Here is a 15,518-nt window from a genome sequence, read left to right as displayed (position 1 = left end):
TGCCACCATCGGTGTGTGAATGGGTGAATGTACCTACTGACTGTAAAGCGCTTCGGATAAAAGCGCTATATAAATGCAGGCCATTTACTCGTCTGCTGAAAGTGGAAAGTTTCTCTGTGCTCACTGAAAGGGTGATTTCCTACAAGCATGATTTGTGACATCACAAATACGTGGAGCCAATCCCTGTCCAGTATACAGCAATTAAAACAACAAAAACAATCAACAATATTGGCATATTTACAGATTCTGGAATTTTTTATTAGGGAGGAGATGAAGTCATTTTAAGGATTATTTTAACAGTAGAGTATTTTATATATGTCTTAACTCATTGAGTGCCAGCCACTTTTGGAGAACGGACGCTCCCAGTGCCAGAGTTTCAGAGCGTTTTCAGTGATTTCTTGAGGCCCACAGAATATTGTGTGATATTACTATGTAAACACCGAACACGCACAAAGAACGATGAGACTCTCTTCTATCATCTGCAAAAAAAAGTTTATTGATACCATTTTCCGTTCTTTAGTTATGAGCCGGAGAAGATAGGTTGTTTTGAGCAAAAAGACACATTTCAATTTAGAATCTGAGATATTCAGCCTTTTGTGAATGGAAGCATTTCAAGCACATCATTGACTCTGAAGCTAATATTTTCTGATGTAATGACACCTCAAAAATAATTTCCTTCAATAAAAGAGTGAAAACAAAGGAATTTTGTTTGGCCAAATAATATTTTTTAGCTGCAACCAGCCCCTGCGTGCGCAGACCCTACACCTTCTTGCTGGTCTTGATTTACTGCTGGTGGGCATCAGATAGCCTATTCTAGCTTGTTTGCCTGTCTCTGTGCATCGAGCCTGCTGCCTGGGTCTGTTTACTGTCAATGGTTGTATGCTGTAGTGCCCTGCGTGCCCCACCCCCCTCCTCCTCCTCCTCCGTGGGAGTGTCTCTGGGGCTCTGCTGCGAGTGAGTTTGCTCTGCGTTTGCTCTGCACTGAAAAGTGCGCTGCACCCTGCTTTTTCACAGCCTGTCACCGGCTCCCAGCTGAGAATAATGTAACTTTTCAGAAAGACGCTGGTGTCGGCAACTAAATCATATGGAGGGGCTATCGCAGCGGACACGGAGGGGCTCAATTGTGGCAGCAGATGACTGCTGTTTACAGGCACAGCTAACGTTATGCTTCATGCAAATCGATGCGATTTCCGTTTCCCCATTACTTCTTCTCTCTTTTTTCCTCGCCTTTCTCTAATCTGGAGAGCACTGTCGCCACCTAATGGGTCCCTAAAATAGCTTTTACACATTCAACAGCCACCATACTTTCACAGGAGATGGATCTGGCTTTGATCCACGTCCCACCGTCAAAAAATGCAATTGACGAACATACTCGTCCTTGGCACTCTACGTTACTAAACCAATTGACGAACATACTCGTCCTTGGCACTCTACGTTACTAAACCAATTGACGAACATACTCGTCCTTGGCACTCAATGAGTTAAAGGGTCTTTCATTATTTGTTTTGTGATATTCAACTGAAATGTAAAGGCTCCATCTATGGCATTTGGTGTCCCCTTTAATTCAAAGTATGTTATACAGTAGTACCTTGACGTACAAACGAAGAGCAAATTCAACTACTTTTAGAGTGATAGATGTTCCAAAACTAAATGCCTTTGAACATGTCTGGAACAAAATGGCTACTTTGTGTCCTTTGTAAAGGTATTTAAGATCCACAATCTCTTCGTCATAACCCCGATTAGGGCGATGTCAATCAAATAGGCATCGCAATGTTTCCACAGTGAGATGTTGCGATGCTGCTTTCAATCACAATGTTGCGATGTGGTCGATGCCAGTCGGCTATCGGCTCAACCCTAACCCCAATGAAGACTTTGTGCCAAAACGTGTTGGTTTTTCTGTTCTTCTTCCTGTCCTGAAAACATTCAGTTATTTCAATGGACACCATGATACCACGCTACAAAACACAAATCGTTTCAAATCTTTTATTCAAATTGCCTTGAATCGTCTGGATTCTACACAGTGCAAAACGCCTTTCCCGTCCCGCTAAAATCACACTTTTGGGAAACGCTAATGTTAAATAACAACCAGTTAGACTAGAGTAGCAACTAGAATCACTGACCCCGCCTCCCCAACAAAGTGAAACAACAACATAGACAGAGAGTGATATGTCTAATATATGTAAAGTCATTCATAAAAAATCTCCACTACCCCAAGAAAAAAAAAAAAAATCTAAGGCCTATTTTGTAATTTCATGCCCCCTGTTTATACGCCGTCACTCAAATAGCAGTTCTGTTTACCTATTGATTTCCTGGATTGAATACTTTTTTTAAATGTGTTATCTGAGCTTTGGAACCAAGACTGAAAGTATATGATGGCTAAAAATAAGTTTGCCAAGCACTTTTAGCTTGTAGAAATTGTTTAATGTTAATAAACACCAGAGTAAATAAGAGCTGTATTTTGATTCATGATGACTATGAAATTTAACAAAAAAATGTCTTACAACTTTTCAAGAACGCATGTAGCCAATATTTAGACGATCAAATAAATTGTAGATTGCATCTTTACAGAGAAGGTCTTATGTAAACTGAAGTGATCAAGGATCAGTTTCTCCTTTCAGGTTGTGATGGGTGAGACAGTCCGGGACTCTGATGGCTGTCCTGAGGTCAGCCAACAGGCTCATGCTCCCTTCTCCACACATCTGAAGTACAGTACTAGGCTATGAGTGAAGACAGTCGGACAAGAGTCAGTTCACCTGTTCAGGCAGTCAATGAGTCAACTCTTCAATGTTCAATCTCATTGTCAGTCAGTCAATCTACCCATCTAAAGCATTTAGCGAGTCAGTCAAACTGCCAGGCAGTCAGTAAGCCAACTAACCAGTCAAACAGCTAGTCAACCAGCCAGAGCCGAACATTGAACCCCCGAAAATTGCAATTGCAATATGAACTTCTTCAATTTCCAAATCACTGAGGCTGAAATTAATTGTTCAAGAAACAAACACACACGTTTTAGAGGTGGAGGTCATCTTTGGTCCATCAATCAAAAACCTCAAACTCAATCAATCCTGCACAATGAGTCAATCGTTTTCTTTTTTAACAAAATCAATTTTCTTTAAACACTTTTAAAGTTAGTTGACAAGAAAAACGTGAAGATAACAAAGAATTGTAATATTTTGTCAAATAACTGCAACTAGTTTTTTTTTGGTCTGGTATCTAATCTGACAAGTTGCCAGCTAATTGGCCAGTCAGTCAGGCAGTTGACCAATCAGCCAACCACCCATTTATCCTGTCAGTCAGCCAATCAATTATGCAGTCAGTCAAACAGTCAGCAAGTTATGTAGCCAGTCAATCTGCCGTTTATCCAGGGAGTAAGTCAGTCAGTCAGTCAGTCAGTCAGTCATCCAGTCCTGACATAGTGACAGACACAGGCAGCCATTGTTGTACTGTAGACGTCCAGTGATTTCCATCATGTTCTCTGAGCGTGAGCAGAGCGGCTTTCACACAGGACGGGCTGAGAGAGAGAGAGAGTGTGTGTGTGTGTGTGTGTGTGTGTGTGTGTGTGTGTGTGTGTGTGTGTGTGTGTGTGCGTGCGCGCAGTGCTTATACAGTATGTGTGTGCACGCGTATACATTGATGTGTATGTACATGCCTGTGTGCCCATGTACAAAACAGGCTCTCAGCTCTGTCCTGGGTTCCTCGCGGGCCAGATCAGTGATAGATAGAGTGGCGCTGTTGAAGGGGGGATGGAGAGAAGGAGGGATGGAAAGATAGAGGAGGGGGACAAAGGGTTCATTCTTTGCCGGTGGTGAGGAGTTTCAGGGCTTTCTGGAGGTTCTGGATGGCGGTGGCCACGTCCTCGTACTGCAGGGCGCTGCCGGCGTACTTACAGTACTTCTGAGCCCGGGTGAAGTCCTCTGGAGTCAGCCGCGCGTCGCCTGAAGCCAGAGAGGGAGGAGAGAACAGACAGTCAGGCACACAGGCTTCATCATACACTTTTTCACCAATGGCTGTTCCATGACTTCTTCACGACCTTTAACTTTATTTCCCCGACCAAAACAAATGTGACAGGGACTGGTGGTGTTTTGGGTAACAAGTAGGCCAAGGTCATTTTTCAGTTTTTGACGGATTATTATTATGAAAGTGCAGATAATAAGCTTTCAAATGATGTGTCAAACATTGAAATCTGAAAATAGGTGAAGATAATATGCTATTTGAATGTCCGTACTCCTAAAAGCAGCATTCAGAGAAAACTGTCGCGAAAGTTGGTGAACAAGCTTAGTTTGCAAAGAAAATAATGTATTAGTGATCATAGAACTGTTCTTTGCCATATTGAGTGTGTTCAACATCTAAATCTGCGTAATATGGAAAAACTAAACAAAAGCAAAAATGGAAAAACAACCTTTTATCTTGATTTGTGCAATTTCATGGTTGTCATGGGTGTCACACACTCACAACGCTGTACTACTGGAACACTGTCCAAGTGAAAGCAGGTCTGCATTTCAAACGTATGGTGCCTCTAGAATAAATAAACACCCCGACAGAAACAGAAAGAGATTTTGTCAGATTTTAAATCCAATACCAGTTTGACATTTGTGTCAATGTCTCCAAAGATATATCAAAAATGCAATCGCATTCTCTATCAGACAGAGAGAGCATGAGAAAAGGAGACAAAGAAAGAGAGAGTGACATGCAGGCAAATAGAATGAATGAGAGAGAGAGAGAGAGAGAGAGAGAGAGAGAGAGAAAGCATTGGGTTTAGCTACATATTGTTGACAAAGTTAGTAAGTTTGCTAACTGCTACAGCACGTTAGCAGAAAGCAAGTGTCATACAGAGCGAGCCAGACTGAACTAACTTCTCTCAGCACCGAAATACCATACAGGCTACGTGCCAATTAACGCGACTATTTTCATGTGTGTGTTGATCATAGTCTCTCTATTATGAGCAGATCGTCATGAGAACCTGGTCAAAATCTGATATGTGACATAAAAAATATTCTCAGATTTGGGTCCGGGAGACAGAATCTCATCAGATGGAGGTCTGTGGCTCTAATATGGATTAAATTAGGGTTTGTTTAGATATGAAAAAGCTAGAGAATCACGGGTTTAAAGTAAGAAGCATCTAGCCAATAATGGAGAAACAGTAGAGAAATAAATGAAAAGTGCTTGGTGAGAAGTTAGCACTGCCTGAATGTAAGTAAATTAAACTTGGTCTACTTATGTAAGCAGCCTCTTTGTCAGGCAAATTTAAATTCCCATTTTCAAACTGTCATTGTTTGGTAATGTAGTGAAAGCAGCTGGTGCATTTTGGGATGTATCAACCAATGATTGGAAGAAGAAGAAAAAAGACCACCCTTGTTGCATGTATAACTAGAACGACCGCAACGCGGACTTATGCCTCCGCATTAGTTCATTCTGGGGTCCAAATCGCCATTTGAGGCAAATTGGAAGAGATTCCGTCAAGGCGCTCCTGTGATGTTGCGTTACAGAGCTTGGAAATTGGGTGTGTGAGAGGTCACAGTGAGCTTGAACTTTGACCACCAAAATGTAATCAGTTCATCCTTGAGTCCAAGTCGATGTTTGAGACAAGTTTGATTAAATTCTGTCAAGGCATTCCTGAGATATCGCGTTAACAAGCTTGAAAATGGTGTTCGAGAGCTCACCTTGACCTTTGACCTTTGACCACCAAAATGTAATCAGTTCATCCTTGAGTCCAAGTCGATGTTTGAGACAAGTTTGATTAAATTCCGTCAAGGCATTCCTGAGATATCGCGTTAACAAGCTTGAAAATGGCGTTCGAGAGGTCACAGTGACCTTGACCTTTGACCACCAAAATCTAATCAGTTCATCCTTGAGTCCAAGTCGATGTTTGAGACAAGTTTGATTAAATTCCGTCAAGGCATTCCTGAGATATCGCGTTAACAAGCTTGAAAATGGCGTTCGAGAGGTCACAGTGACCTTGACCTTTGACCTTTGACCACCAAAATCTAATCAGATCATCCTTGAGTCTAAGTCGATGTTTGAGGCAAATTTGATGAAATTCCGTCCAGGCGTTCCTCAGATATCGCGTTAACGAACCTCGTACGGACGGACATACGTACGGACGGACAACCCGGATCCATAATGCCTCCGGCCTGGCTATCGCCGGCGGAGGCATAAAAATAAAACATGCAAATCCTGTGGAAGACAATCACACCTCCCTAAGATGTATGAACTACTGGCAAACGACTAAATGCATTTATAGAATCTCCTGAAGTTGTGTTTATTCCTACTTCGCGCTACGTCTGAGAGAAATTGCGTGGAAAACTGAAATGTGTCTATTCACAACCTGTGAGACAGAATAGGCTGCACTTTTACAACAGAAAGAAACTGACAGACATCTCACCAGAAAAATACAAAAAGAAATACAAATGACAAACACAGGTGAGTTGGGCAAACCAAATCAAAGTCATTATCACGTCGCGTCAACAATGAGGAGAATGGTACGACAAAGAATACATTTAGAATCTGTGAAATGAATCATCTTATTCTTGAAGGTTCCGACGCCAAGAGTGACAGAGAGAAAACAACACATCAAACGTGCAGATAAGAAACACACACACACACACACACACACACACACACACGCACACACACACACACAAATAAAATGTTGGCATATGATTTTAGTGTCTGCAAACCAGAGATATTTATTTATTTTATATTTATTTATATATATCCACCACCAATATTATGCTCTACAGTGGACAGTTACGGAAAAACACACATTTCAATGCAAGAGCATGTAGTAGTTGTATAAATATATATATATATATATATATATATATATATATATATATATATATATATATATATATATATATATATATATAGTTTTTGCACCTACACCATTGTGTGTTTTTGATACAAGTTATGTTGTGTTCTGTCATTGACTGCTGCTCTAACACCAGAATCTCTCTCTCTCTCTCTCTCTCTCTCTCTCTCTCTCTCTCTCTAGTCGGGTTTCCATCCACCTGTTCTTATGCGAAATTTCAATTTGCGCATAGAAAAACTGAGTGGAAACGCTGCCTAATTCGCAAAAACCTCCAAATATCGCAAAATTTTTCATGCTTGAGGGAGGCGGAAAAGTCGGGTGTATCGATAAAAGGAAAATGCGAAACGTGCGGTGGAAACAGATTAAGTGATATTCTGTTGTCTCTCCATTCAAAAACCAGGCAGTTTGCCATTATGACTGCAAAACATGACATGCCGTGTAGCCTACACACAATAGGGCTACACACGGTAAATCATGGTAAATACGCAGCACAATACCCGCTGTGGTAAACAGAAGAAGACTGAGATATTAACTTTAAGGCGACTCACTTCTAGAATTGAATGAAATTGTATTCACTTACAATACTATCTGCTCCGTGGATTATAACGTTATGCTTGCCGAGTCGCACCTGGTAATCCAGAAATGGTGTTATGGTACCTTTGTCTACTTGTAGATCATCAAGAAACTTTAAATGAATAACGTTAGATGTGTTTAACAGAGCTGTATATCAGGTCTAGCAGCTGATCAGCAGCTCAGACAGCCTCAAACACGAGGTGATTGACAGCTCTATAATTCGCAAAATACCAGTGGATGGAAACGGGCATTATTTCGCATTTTCTTTTGCCGACTTTCTGAAAATTCGATTAAAAGTTGCGATACATTTGGATGGAAACCCAGCTTCTCCCTCTCCCTCTCTCCCTCTCTCTCTCCCTCCCTCCCTCATGTTGTGAAATATTTAAAGCCATTGTTCTCTCGTTTTACTTCAGACACATAACAGAGTCAAATACTTTTGATCTGAGAGAACTACCTCAGTCATTCAGAAAGTTATATAGAGCAGGAGAGTTTCTAATTTATGGAAATATCAAAAAAGAAAAAAAGTCAAATGTTCAGCATGTGAAGTGTTGTTGAGGACCAGCAGCAGCAGCAGCAGCAGCACACAGATATCTTCAACCAGCAAGCCAATGCACTGGTCTGACATGTAGGAGAGGTCTGCTGTGCCTCTGCTAAGCTTATTCATGCCACGTTAAATAAGACAGTCAGCACATTGCTTCAGCCAGCGCAGACAGAGAGAGAGAGAGAGAGAGAGAGGGAGAGAGAGAGAGAGAGAGAGGGAGAGAGAGAGAGAGAGAGAGAGAGAGGGAGAGAGAGAGAGAGAGAGAGGGAGAGAGAGAGAGAGAGAGAGAGAGAGGGAGAGAGAGAGACAGCATCTGACAGCATCCTAAACGAGATGCTAAAATGCCTGAGCTCTAAATTCCAATTGGCCATCTCAAAGTTATTTAACTTGGTTCTGAGTGTAGGTTACTTCCCCAATCTTTAAAAATGGAGATACATTTGACCCTAATAATTACCGAGGCATTTGTGTGAACAGTAATCTAGGGAAGATTTTCTGTAATATTCTAGACTGCTAGACTTCCTTACGAAACACGATGTCTTGAGTAGAAGCCAAATTGGATTTGACCAAAATTCCGCACATCTGATCATATTTACACCCTACACACCCTAATTGATAAACATGTAGTACAAAATAAAAACTATAATTTTTGCATGCTTTATTGACTTCAGAAAAGCTTTTGATTCTATTTGGCACCAAGGATTATTTTATAAAGTTATTGAAAGTGGTGTAGGGGGTAAAACATATGATATCATTAAATCAATGTATAGACCCCTTATACGACTACGTCACACTGACATCACGCAGCGTCGATGCGCATGACGGAGGCAGAAAGACAGAGTCCGCGCAGCCCCGGCAAGCAGCCGATCCGCGGCTGGAAAACCAGACGAGCCAGACACGTCCCCGTACTGTGCAGTGGGACGCCAGAATCGGAAAGCCACTGCAGCCGAGCACCCGGGTCCGCATATTCACTAGGGCTGTCAATCTCCCTCTATAATCAAATTCGAATTTCAGTGCTTTATACATTTTAATATTCGAATTATATTCGAATATTTTAATTAATTTTTAATTGAATTAAAAAAAAAAAAAAAAAAAAAAAAAATTGGTCTGAGTGAATTGTTGTCTTCTCTTATGTTATGTTCTGATTCTAAATATAGCTGAATCTTTGGGTTTGACCAAGTAAAACTTTTTCTAAGCATTTTACCAAATGTAGATGGAAAAGTGAATGGTGGATGAATATTCAAAATAATATTAGGCTTATCACAAATAGTCCAGCAATGATGTTTATTTAAGAAAACATGTTCCTTGTACAATGTACATACATTCATTGCATTAGAAAATAGGTCAGATAACCAGAGCTTAGTTAATATTCATCAGTGATGTATTGGTGCTGTCTGAAATGCTAAAATAAAATAATTGATAATAAAAAAAGACACAGCCTTTGTTTGAGCTCCTTATCAATAAACAAATAAGTAAACTTTGCCAAAACAACAATGAGCCATGAACAAAAAAAAATCTGTCACGTATTGCACTTAAGAGCTACATGTTTACATTCAGTATAGCAGCTTCAACAGTCAACTTCAGTTAACAATGAATGAACATACATTTTAAGAGCTACAGGTAGGTTTACATCAGTATAGCAGCTTCAACAGTCAACTTCAGTTAACACTATTTTCTTCAAGTATGTTGTCAGAACTTGTCACTGTTCTAGTGTTCTAAAAAAAAATAAAAAAAAATAAAAAAATAAAAAAATAAAAATAAATAAATAAAATATTCGTTTAAAAAAAATAATAATAATCGAATTTCGTTCATAATTATTAAATTCGAATAATATTCGAATATCAAAATTCGTTTCAACAGCCCTAATATTCACACTTGGTTAACAAAATAATAAAGGACAGAGCCAGGCTGTAACGTTACAACAAGCTTCACTTCCATTCTCCCCACATATCCTGTTCCACGGCAACCCCCGAGGGGACATACACAGCCTCGCATACACACGCAATACAACACAACACAACACAACACTGAACAGTCTGTTACACTATCAACAAAGCAAGGACTAAAGTCTTACTGAATCCCGTCAACTCATACTCCTTTTAATGCTAACCGTAGGCGTCTTTGGTTGCAAGCCGAAAGAGGAAATCATTAAAAATGCCCGACTTTGCTGCAGTGCTCATTTCATATCAGGTAAGCTGTAGCTGTCATCGCTCGGTTAGTTAACAACCAAGTAACATTAAATAATGTCATTATTAAGTTGTGTGCATTATCAACATAACAATATATCTTTGCAAGTTACAGAATAACTCTACGCTATGTAGCCTATTGCTGGCCACTCTAGGCTTGTCCATTTCGTCTTTTATCCATTGATATGCGTATGGGCCTGTAAGACGTATCCCATTAACCAACGTTAATTTCGATGCATAACATTACTTATCACTAGGCGTCTAGGCGATAAGCTGTTGTAGTAAGCCGAGAACTGCATTTTAAAACTAAAATCTAACTGTGTGTCGCAGATGGGCACAGAGCAGTCCTGACTGTCTGAAATGCAGTCAGGACTGCTTTTACACAGAACTGCTACAGAACTGCTTTTACACAGTTCTCTGTGTCCGTCAATGCTGGGCTCACGGCTTTTGCCTTCACGATGCGCACGCAGCTCCAATGTTGACAGCTGTATAAGGGGTCTATACGGAAAATAAATGTGGCATAAAAATTGGTGATAAAAGAACAAATTTCCTCTCTCGGGAACGTGGGGTGAGGCAGGGATGCTGCTTGAGTCCAACTTTGTTCAACATCTACATGTATATCAATGAATTGGCAAAAATCCTACAACAATCAGCAGCACCCGGCCTCAATCTACACGACTCAGAGATTAAATTCCTGCTCTACGCAGATGATCTGGTTCTGCTGTCTCCTACTGAACAGGGATTACAGCAGAGCCTGGACCTGGTGGAGCAGTACTGCCAGACCTGGGCCCTGGCACTAAACATGAAAAAGACCAAAATTATGATATAAAAAAAAAAAAGCCCAGATCTCAGGGAAAAACATTTACATTTACACTAGGAGGAAACCACATTGAACATTGCCAGAACTACAATTATCTAGGCCTAAAAATCAGCAACACAGGAAATGTTAACCTTGCAGTGACTGAACTGAAAGAAAAAGCACGCAGGGCTTTCTATGCCATAAAATGACACATTTTTGTAGACATTCCAATTAGAATTTGGCCAAAAATATTCCAATCAGTAATTGAACCAGAGAAGAAAATGGGGAAAGAGGACTACGGCGTTCTGTCGAGTGTAGGCTTTCTCAGAAGGTGCTCATTGGATCCATAGGGTTGAATCACCTTGAGAAAGGCCAGTTTGGCCGAAACATGTCGGTGGAAGCCATATTTTATTAAAGGCTTTTTAAAATATCCTTGAAGAGTTGCCTTGGACTTCCTTTGTTCTTTCTCAGTAATTGAACCAATTGCCCTCTTTGGCAGTGAAGTGTGGGGTCCTGTCACAAATCAAGAATTTAGCAACTGGGACAAACATTCAATTGAGACCCTGCATGCAGAGTTCTGTAAGAACCTCTTACACGTCCAGAGGAAAACAACAAACAATGCATGCAGGGCAGAATTAGGCCAATATCCTTTACTGATCAAAATACAAAAAGGGGCAATCAAATTCTGGCAACATTTGAAAAACAGTGACCTCCACTCATACCATTACAAAGTAGGGCTGAGTTAAAAAAAAACGATATATCGATATTGAATCGATATTCATGTGAAGGAACAAGTATCGATACATAAATCCCAGTATCGATCTTTTAAAATGCATTTTACCCCGTTATTTTATTTTGTATTTTTTTCCCGTTAGTCTCGCGTGGTTTAGTTCTTAGCGCAACGTGATCGCAGCCAGATCTCGCGAGGTCTTGTGCTTTTCAGACCATGCTTCAGACTGAAAAAACAAACATGGCGGAGGCTGCTCTACTCAAGGCGCCACCACGTCTCAAAGCAGCAACAAGCCTCGCTGGAGAAAGCATTTACGTGCAAGCTTCCATCCACTTCTCCACGTGCACAGAAAATAACATCGGCTCTGGCAAGTTTTATTTGCAAAGATCTGCGGCCGTACAGCGTTGTAGAAAATGTTGGCTTCCGAAGCCTCGTTAAGTCACTTGAACCACGCTACGTGCTACGTGCCACTGCTACATGCTACCGTCACGCAAACAACCGAGTGAAGTGGCAATCCCAAAGCTGTATGAAGAGGTGAAAAAGAACGTCTCAACTTCACTGAAGTCAGCATAGAGAGTCGCTATAACTTGCGACAGCTGGACATCCAGAGCTACGGATTCGTACCTGACAATTACTTCTCTGCCCTTCTTGTCCGAATACCAAGACTTGAGCAAAAGCAGTCCCCTCACTCAGCTGGTTCTGACACTCAGTTCACTAACACACACTAACCCTCCACAGCCTCAGGACCAGAACATCAGAATACACCAAATTATAACTCAACAGAAACTAAATTATATTACTCATTGGGAAACACAAACCAAAACCCCAATCAAAATGCAAAATGCTATCTGGCCCTAAAAAGACAGTAGACTGTGGCAGAATACCTGCACACAGTGACTGATACCAAACTGAGAACCACCTTGACGAGGTACAGACTCAGTGAGCATGGCCTGGCCATTGAAAAAGGCAGACACAGGCAAACATGGCTGCCGGCGGGCGAGAGGCTGTGCTCACACTGCGACATGCGAGAGGTGGAGACAGAGCTGCACTTCGTCACCACCTGTCCCAAATATAACACTGTCAGAAATGAATATTACCCCAAAATGGAACAGACCCACCCAGGCTTCAGAAGCCTCCCTAACATCGACAAACTAGCCGTCCTGCTGGGAGAGGAGAGGACAAGCACACACACACACACACACACACACACACACACACACACACACACACACACACACACACACACACACCTCTCCAGAAGAAGCACACCACCACCACCCCTGTATATATCTGTATATATTTCAATACAAAATATTGTTGACACGGTTGTTGTTCGAACTACCTGTATTTTGTTACAGTAACATAATGTTTCTGTTCTGTACATTACAAACTGTTTTTGTTTTTTTTCTCCCTATGTCTGTACTACCATGTACAATGTGCTTTATACTGTAACTCACTATGGTCATGCCAATAAAGCCTCTTTGAATTGAATTGAATTGAGAGAGAGGGAGTGGGAGAGAGAGAGAGACAGAGAGAGAGAGAGGGAGAGAGAGAGAGAGAGAGAGAGAGAGAGAGGGAGAGAGAGAGAGGGAGTGAGAGAGAGAGAGAGAGAGAGGGAGAGAGAGAGAGAGAGGGAGAGAGAGAGAGAGAGGGAGTGAGAGAGAGAGAGAGAGAGAGGGAGAGAGAGAGAGAGCTTTAATAAATGGAGACATATTGCAAGTGTTGTGCACTTCTGCTGTGGCTCAAGTCATAATGACGTTATGGTGCCAATAAAGCAGCTGTTAAAGTGAATGAAAGAGCTGCTTTCTAAACGTTGCCTTCTCTTTGTATGCAGGGTTTGTTCAGGAGCAGCAAGGCTTTAAACGCAGTGTTTGTTTGGAGTCATTAATGCCATAACATTTCATTAAGTCAAGCATAAGATAACTCTTAATGGATGACACTCGACTCTTGCTTCCCCGCCAACTCCACTGGGTGAGATCTAAATATGATGAGTGTGACAGGGCGGCTCTATTGGCGCAGGGCACAATTGCTCACCTTCGTATCACTAGTCGTGTTTCCATTACCCTCAGAAATGGGCAAAATCTAATTATCGCAATAGAAATTGGGTAATGGAAACACGTGAATTTCGAAAAACCTCCCAAATATCGCAAAAAGTTTTTGCGCTCTCATGAGGTGCTTTTTCAGACGTGTCGATATAGCAGTTTATTGCAAAAGTGTAATGGAAACACATTTTCCACATTTGCACGTCATGTGACCCATATTCTCTTTTGGAAAAGGAGCGGAAAATGAAAGGAAATGAGGGAGAAAGGGTTCGATAAGCCGTGGCAAAACCTGCGCAGCAAGTGGAAAACTTTGAAGCAACGCTACCTAGCAGAAAGACGAGTGTTGTGCAAAAGCGGAGCTGGGAAAAATAGATCATGTTTAATGGCAGAAATCGGTCCATGGTGACAGGCTGCCTGTGTGCGCGCATTTGAGCGGCGAGATGAGGGGATGAAAAGCACACACCGGTGCGGTGCTGCTGACTGAAGTGAATACAGTGACTGTGAGTAATACATTACACACGTTTCAGGTGCAATGTTATAATTATAATACACGACATTCCGATTATTGCACCATATCAGCCTTTTCCCCCCTCCTCCATCTCTAAATCGGACCAGCTGTATTAGGCTACATTTTTTCCTCTGTCTGTCACTGCATTCACTGCAGCCAGCAACGTTGCTACTAATTTTATTTTGAATTGATAATCAGGCTCGTTTATATGCGTTGTAACTTCATGTTGTGATTTGCATTGACCATTGGTTGGATTTGAGCATGCAGGGGACGGGATATGGCCATATGGGGCAGATCCCCGTGCGTAATCACTGTGGCAGCTGCTGGTAACGGGGAATTGCGTTCAGGTGTGCGCGCCGTCAGACCAAACTCAACTTCAATGGAAGCGCCTACAAGTCGCAATTGTACATTGTCGAAGTTGTAGAAATTTCGCAATTATTTTGCGAAAAACTGTAATGGAAACACAGCTACTGATGACATCACGACTGCTCTTACGACATCACTGATGATGTCACAACAAAACTACAAAACAAAAACTGCATGGAGTGTAAGCTAGGGATGGGCATTTCTAGCAAAAACACTATTCGAAATTCGCTGGCCAAAGTCGACTTTTAATCGAAATTCGAAAATAAAAAATAAAATGTAAAAAAATTAAAAATGTAAAAAAAAAAAAAAAAATCAAAATTCAATATATATATATATTTTTTTGTGTGAGTTAAATGTTGCATTGTCTCCCCTGATTCTAAGTATAGTCGAATCGCTTGGTTTGAGCAAGTAAAACAATTTTTATAAGCATTTTAAGCAAGGTTTATGGAAAAATGAATGGCGGATGAAATCCCATGAAGAGGGAGAGGTTGCTTATAAAAATTGTTTTACTTGCTCAAACCAAGCGATTCGACTATACTTAGAATCAGGGGAGACAATGCAACATTTCACTCACACAATTTTTTTTTTTTTTTTTTTTTTTTTTTTTCAATAAACGAATTTCGACTTTCAATAATAAAAGTCGACCTTGATAATAACAACGATTATTCGAAAATTCGAAATTCGATGCCCATCCCTAGTGTAAGCAGGGCTGGGCGATATGGACAAAATCAAATATCACGATGCTTTTGACAAAATACCTCAATATCGATATTGCGACGACATTGCAAGGATGGCTATTGGTGCATTCACAATTTATTTACACAATTAGAGATTTTTGATCAATAATCATCAGTAATGCAGATATAATGACTAAATGGGTAAGTGCAATAATAGACCAGCTAGAACAGAACAGAACAGTTTGTTTGGAATAAATATAAGACAGCAGAAGACATGTAAGAAGCTGTTGA

General features: G+C 40.9%; 1 protein-coding gene across 1 annotated transcript in view; it reads right to left on the bottom strand.

Moving 5' to 3' along the window:
• Nucleotides 1-2,000: 2,000 nt before the first annotated feature.
• Nucleotides 2,001-15,518, bottom strand: part of vta1 (vesicle (multivesicular body) trafficking 1) — a 190,482-nt gene continuing 176,964 nt past the window's right edge. The window contains exon 8 of the mRNA XM_083643155.1: nt 2,001-3,932. Within this exon, the coding sequence (XP_083499281.1) occupies nt 3,787-3,932 (146 nt within the window). The 3' untranslated portion in view covers nt 2,001-3,786. The remainder of the gene's footprint in view (nt 3,933-15,518) is intronic.

This window comes from Poromitra crassiceps (genome assembly GCF_964638095.1).
Source record: "Poromitra crassiceps genome assembly, chromosome: 9".
In the NCBI taxonomy this organism is placed as follows: domain Eukaryota; kingdom Metazoa; phylum Chordata; class Actinopteri; order Beryciformes; family Melamphaidae; genus Poromitra; species Poromitra crassiceps.
Note: the sequence above shows the minus strand (reverse complement) of the source record. Positions and strands in the feature narration are given on the sequence as shown.